Raw genomic sequence first — 6,812 nt, 5'->3', positions numbered from 1 at the left:
CCAGGTTAACAACAAACATCACTACAACATAAGAAAACTTAAAATAAAATATTTTTAACTGATTAAAACAATCAAACTGATGTCATCTCGTCCAAACATCATTTTCCTAACATCCTTATCAGTTTTGACTCGCATCCAACCAAATATACTATCGAGTCTCTCAATACTTCTAATTTTTTCTCTTATGGTATTTTTCCATCTAACCAACAAACCAACTCCCTCTTCAGTTGATCGAAACTATAGATGTTCCAGAAGAGCATCAACATCGGAGACTTATCTCTCGAATAAATCACTTTTTGATAGCGACGACAAACACCAAACATGTTTGCAATATGGCGAAATGAGATGTGAAAAAATAAATCACACAACATATTTATTTATAACCAAACAATTTCAAATTACACGGAGGCGCCCGACCAATTGACGCCTCTTCTTATAAATAACACATGGGCGCCAATTGGATTGACAGCACCGTGTACTGTAGCCAATCCAATTGACGCCTCTACTTAAAATTTAAGGGTAGACGTCAACTGGTCTGACGCCTATGCCTTACTTTTTTTTAAATGGGATAATTTGGATTTTTTTTATAAAAATAAGTTATTTTATATTAAAAAAAAAGTATTTGAGTAAATTTTTTAAAGATATTAGTGTACAATATCATTACTCTATTTTATTACTTAGTCCTCTAAAAAAAATCCATCATTGAATAGGGTATGGAATGGAATATTTAAAGGCTAGACCTGTCTTTCCACTAACCAACCTTTAGCCGCTATTACGTGTCCTAAAGATATCGACTCCCACTCTCCCTCTTCTTTCTTTACGCTGTCTTGGGAAACAAGAAAAACGCTCTTTTCTTTTGGAACAAAGAACGACCCTTTGGATTGCGCGCTCAACAAATCCTAACCGTCCACCTTTTCAATCCGACGCCTCCCTCCACTTTCTCTCTCTACTGAAAAACTCAAAACACTCTCTCTCCTTTTTCTCTGTCAATCTGCAGTTTTTTCATCATAAACCCTAGTAAGCCAAAACACTGAATCTCTCTCTCAATCTTCATCGCACGTTCTTTCCCCTCCGATCTCACTCTTTGCGCTTTGCTTCCAATTTATCGTCTTTCTCTTCGTCTAAGGTTCGATTTTTATAATCTTTTTATCTCACTATTCACCCGATTCCTCTTTTTAAATTTTTATGTATGTTTCTTTTATACTCGACGCGATCGTCGTTCAGAGTAACGATGATTCTTGATTCTATGTGAGAAATAGAAAAGGTTAACCCGGTTCGATTCCGGTTTTCTTCGCCTCAGTTTTTGTGCTTCCACTCAATTTCTCAAAAAGAACCGTACGGCAATGCCGGCGGCAGGTATGAAGCGGTCTACTAGAGCATTCGGAGTAGTCATGAAGGGATCCGACTCGGGTCGGGTTCTCCGGTCCGGTAGACGGTTATTTCCTGAACAATCAGTCGAAGAAAATACCAAGAGAGGGAACGTAGGAGACGATTGTCCAAAGCAGCCGCTTCCATCTAAGGAAACGGCTGTGCCCCCAAAGACTGATGAAAGCGAAAGGGCGGTAAGAAAAGTCAAGAGGGTTCGAAATGGTGACAAGGTTGATAGGATGTATGGTATTGTGTATAGTAGAAAGCGGAGAAGGACGGCCCGTTCTTCAAGATTGGAACTTTATAAAAAGAAAAGAGAAGAAACGGTTGAGAGTGGTGTGGGCAGTGTGCTTTCTGTTGTTGTGAAGCACCATGCTAGAAAAAATGGTAGATTTTCGTCTTTGTTGGTCTCTGTGTTGCGGTACATGAAAAGGGTCACAGTTACATTACCTGAGCTTTTGGCCTTTTTTATGTCTGAACCGATTCATGCTGCCTTTGATTCGCAGGGTGTAAAGTTTCTGCAGGTATATTTTTTTCTTATATTGTCCATCTGCATTTCCCCTTCTTATTTATCTATCTGTACTTTATAAATTATATTTATTGAATTGAATTTACTTATTATTACTCCTTAATTTGAGAAAAATTCATACAGTGTCACTGTTACATGATCTTATTTGATATATTTTTTAAACAACATACAGGGTTCTCCTCCTGCCAGCACTGGAATCTGCCGTTTTTTTGGGATCACACAGTTTATTCCATTGGTCTCTGTAGACTTTTCTGCTGTTCCTATTTATTTTGAGTATCTGCATTCTGCAATGCTTTTAGCTTTTCTCTTTAGGTCGTTTTTTATTGTAAATAGTCCAATAAATGCACATAGTGAAGATGGGGATGGTTTGGAGGTAATTGATTTCCCAGAATACAATGATAAACTACAGATTTCGTTTGATACCGTTGAAAGAGAACCTTCCGAGAGTGAAACTGTTATCCCTGATGTTATTGAAATCAATGACAGTTTATCCTTACCTTCCCCTGCCAAGGGAACCAGGCAAGCCCGTAGTCGTAATGGACAGTTTAGATGTGTTATGGGCTCTAGAGGCATTCAGAAGAGGAGGAGTTCACTCCGGAAAAGGAAAGCTAATAGTCCTTTAACTATGAATTTACGCAGAAGTAATCAAGCAGTTGCTTCAAATTTAGTGGATGGTAAAAGAAGCCATAGCCAGTTGTCTGGTACGACCTCCAGCATGAGGCTGAGAAGTTTAACTATTAGGAATACTGCTGGAAGCTTGAAAGAAGCAAGTTCTGCCATAGTAGATTCTACACAAAGTGTAGAGCCTTCTCTCTGTTCTGCAAACATATTGGTTATAGAGTCGGACCGGTGTTACAGGGAAGATGGAGCAGGTGTCACTTTAGAGGTGTCTGCTTCAAGAGAATGGCTTCTCACTGTAAAGAGAGATGGATCAACAAGGTACACCTTCAAAGCCGAAAAAGTGATGCCATCTTGGTCTTCCAGCCGGTTCACCAATGCAACAATGTTCTCATTAGATAATGGTTGGAAGCTGGAGTTTAACAACCGCCGGGACTGGTCTTTATTTAAAGCCCTTTATAAGCAGTGTTTTGATCGAAATATCCCTGGTCCTGTTGCTAAATTTATTCCAGTACCAGGCGTGCATGGGGTCACTTCCTATGCTGAAAGTAACAATTTTATCTTTCAGAGACCAGCTACTTATATATCTGTGCATGGTGATGAGATAACTAGAGCAATGGCAAGAAAGACTGCAAATTATGACATGGATACTGATGATGAAGAATGGCTGAGCAAGCTCAACATTGAGTTGCAAGAATGTGTTTCAGAGGATAGTTTTGAGTTAATGATTGATGCTTTCGAGAAGGTTTACTATTGTAATCCAGATGATTCCTTTGATGTAAAATCTGCGGTTAGTAGCTGTCAGGATCTTGGTAGCAAGGAAGTTATAGAAGCTGTATATACCTATTGGATGAGAAAACGGAAGCAAAAACGCTCTTTGCTAATTAGGATTTTTCAGGTAAATTTATCATAATGTAATTATCATAATATGTGCATGAAGCATGTTAATTAATGTTTTATTATCTTGTTTTTATCTCTTCCCATGTCCCAGCACAATGTTTCTTGGTTGTCTTTTCCATCTGAATCTGAAATCATATAATAATCACTAGTTTAGAACGTGTGGTAAAATAGCAATGTTTCATGTAGGAATATTTTGAAATTTGGAAACCCACACGTATTATAGCTAAGCTTAATATATTGTGCTTCTCTTTGCCTTTGTTTTTGCTAACATAGTTGAGTTCACTTTCAATAAGCATCTTATAGTCCCTTGCGCTCCTTTGTGACAGTTATGTTTCTTCTCGTATGTTAGATTTTACTTGAAATGAGAACCACTAGTGATCCACAATGATGGAATATATATATATTTTCAATCAAACAAATACAAACATCTTGAAATAACACTGGCGTACAGTAGGTCATGTTGTGATCATGGTTCTCATCTCAACCAGAGTGAGGACTATAGCTAGGAGTGGTGTTTATTTCTCCAAGTCTTTTCTCCAAACGTAAAGAGGGATGGAATTCCAATCCAATTCACCCAAAATAAGTGTCTAGGCCATTTTGGTTGTAGTCGAAAGATTTTTGAGGTATTTTGAATGTTGTGCCTGCGACTTGATGTAATTTCCAGTGTTGTAGCAGCCACAACACCAGAAATTACACAGTTTATGTTGTTTGATGGGGCTTGTTGCAATTGATTAGTATGGTTGATACCCATACTAATAATCTGAGGTGGTAGTGTTGTTGTTAAGTACTGTACTGCATCCCTCTAATCTAGTTGATGTGGTTATTTGTCAGAATCATCAATCAAAGAGAGCACCACTTATTCCAAAGCCTTTGCTGCGAAAGAAGAGGTCATTTAAGAGACAGCCAGGTCAGTTTGGCAGAAGCTACCAGCCAAGTCTGCCGAGAGGTAATTTTATACTTTTTGTGCAACCAGATAAAATGATGAATAATTTGATATGATTGCTGTTGAAATTTGATGCACCTGTTTTTATTTATCTTTGTCTGTATCAGAGGGGATAAATGTCTTTATTTTTTTCTCCTTATCTTGCAATACAATACTAGAATAAAGACCAGTTTGTCCAAGCATCTTACAAATATTATTAGTTGAATTTTTAAAATTGAATATATTCGGACATTTCCTTTTTTTTATTGATTTCATTTGATGTAATTTGTCCTATATCTTGTAATTGCATTTCTGTATTCTTCAAATACCAACATTGTATGCGATATGGGCTCATAATTAGTTTTTAATTTTTATGGATTATATTAATATTAATTGGAAAGAGTCTGTTGTTAAATGTTTGTCTCATCTTGTGTATGATTTTCAGCATTTGCAGCTGAACAAGAGGCCTTGGAAGAGAATGCAATGCTTAGGCTTAAAGAAGCTAAAGCCTCGGCAAACGCATCCATGGAAATAGCCATTCAAAAACGCAAAAGGGCTCAGGCTCTTGCTGAAAATGCAGATTTGGCAACCTATAAGGCTGCAATGTTGATTAAAATAGCCGAAGCAGCTGTGGCTACAGGATCAGTAGAAGTTGGGGCCAAATACTTTCTTGATTGATGGTTAAGTACCATTCCGTTCCGTTTGCTAATTATAACACCACATATCTTATTACAGGAATGCTCGCAGTAGATTTGCTGCTGTGTTTCCCCCCTTTTATACTGTAAACAGTGTACAGATTTTTGTTTGGATGTACAATTTGGATGGAAATTAAGACCACACTAATATTTCTTACCTGGAAAGTAGTTGATTTCTTTCCCTTGGAAGAAAGAATTATAAGAAAAAGAATTACAGGATTTTCATGACTCATCTGTGCCTCTGTTTTTGTTTAACTGTGCTATGTTTACACCATTTTATTACACCATATACATACACTTGTTTTGTGTTGCTCATATATCAAAGTGGAATTAAAAATTATAAAAAGAATGAAGAGTATATATCCACTATATCAATTACGATGTAAGTGTATAAATTTAGTGTCACAGAAGCATTTCTCTTATAGAAGTGATTTTGAATTTTCAATAATTTGAAGATTAATCTTCAGTGCTGTCTTTTAAAATTAGAAGTTAATGTGTTTGATTACGAAATATAAATAATTGATAACTATCTTTTGAAATGAGTATAAAAAAATTATTTTTTAAGATGAAAATTTAAACAATTATTCAGTTCTATATATTTTCTTATCTTTGTAACAGATGTTTAACAGATGGAGGAAATTTTTTAAATTAATTATTCTTTAACAAAAGAAAAATTTCCTAAAAGTAGAGTTGACAAGGACTAATGTTTATTTTTTATCAGAATTTGACTTGCCATCCCCGATTATAATGACACCCCTATTTTTCATAGTTTTAAAATTTTAAAACTGTCTTTTTGACAAATAAATTGAATCAAATTTTTGGGTTTTTTTACAAAAATAACCAATTTTTTTAAGAAAATTCCCAAAATATCCCGGATTTCAATTTTTTTTCCAAAATACCTCACTTTTAGAAGGAGTCGCCAATTCAATTGGAGACTCTTCTTAAAACTTGAATGGAGGCGTCAATTGGATTGGCTAGGGCAGGTGCCATAACCAATCCAATTGGCGCCCCTGTGTTGGTTTTAAGAGGAGTCACCAATTTAATTGGAGACTCCTCCTAAAATGCATTTTTTGTCTTATAAATAGATGCGTTGTGTGAGTAATTGTTCCACATCTCATATAATCATTTGGCTATCATGTTTGATGTTTGTCGCCGATACGGAAAAGTGATTTATGCGAGAGACAAACCTCAAATGCTGATGCTGTTTTGGAACATCACACGTTCGATCAACTGAAGAGGGAGCTGGTTCGTTGGTTAGATGGGAAAATACCAGAAGGGGAAAAATCAGAAGTATTGAGAGACTTGACAGTATCTTTGGTTGGATGCGAATGAAGACTGATAAGGATGCTAGGGAAATGATGTTCGGTCGAGACGACATCAATTTGATTGTTGTAATCAGTTAGAAATATTTATGTTTTCAGATGTTTTGTACTGATGTTTGTTGTGAACCTCGTTGTAACAAGAACTTAATGATATATAATGATTGAATGTTACAGAAATACAATGTTACAAAAAGCTTAAGACCTAGATGATGCTCCTAGATTGGGATAGTTGTTCTTATTGTGTCCTGGTTGACGACAGATACTACATAATCTTATCATTTTATCTGTGGAATCCATCTCTGTTCTGATACGTGTGCTGTTTGGCCTTCCTTTCTTCTTTCTACGCATCTCGTCATTGTGCCAAACAATATCACCTTCATATGGAGGCCAGTAATCCTGCATTGGTAGTACTGAGAAGCTTTAAGTATATACATTCATGATGGTGTTGGCCTTGTACA

The 6,812-nt window shown here is 36.3% G+C and overlaps 1 protein-coding gene across 1 annotated transcript; it reads left to right on the top strand.

Moving 5' to 3' along the window:
• The first annotated feature begins 755 nt into the window (after nt 1-755).
• Nucleotides 756-5,264, top strand: LOC127092021 (uncharacterized). The gene is made up of 4 exons (XM_051030795.1): nt 756-1,892; nt 2,070-3,413; nt 4,247-4,361; nt 4,783-5,264. Exons 1-4 carry the CDS (start codon nt 1,344-1,346, stop codon nt 5,013-5,015), a joined length of 2,241 nt encoding a protein of 746 aa, XP_050886752.1. The 5' UTR covers nt 756-1,343; the 3' UTR covers nt 5,016-5,264.
• Nucleotides 5,265-6,812: the final 1,548 nt, after the last annotated feature.

This window comes from Lathyrus oleraceus, chromosome 6 (assembly GCF_024323335.1).
Source record: "Lathyrus oleraceus cultivar Zhongwan6 chromosome 6, CAAS_Psat_ZW6_1.0, whole genome shotgun sequence".
NCBI classification, from domain to species: domain Eukaryota; kingdom Viridiplantae; phylum Streptophyta; class Magnoliopsida; order Fabales; family Fabaceae; genus Lathyrus; species Lathyrus oleraceus.
This window is presented reverse-complemented; position numbering and strand designations above follow the sequence as displayed.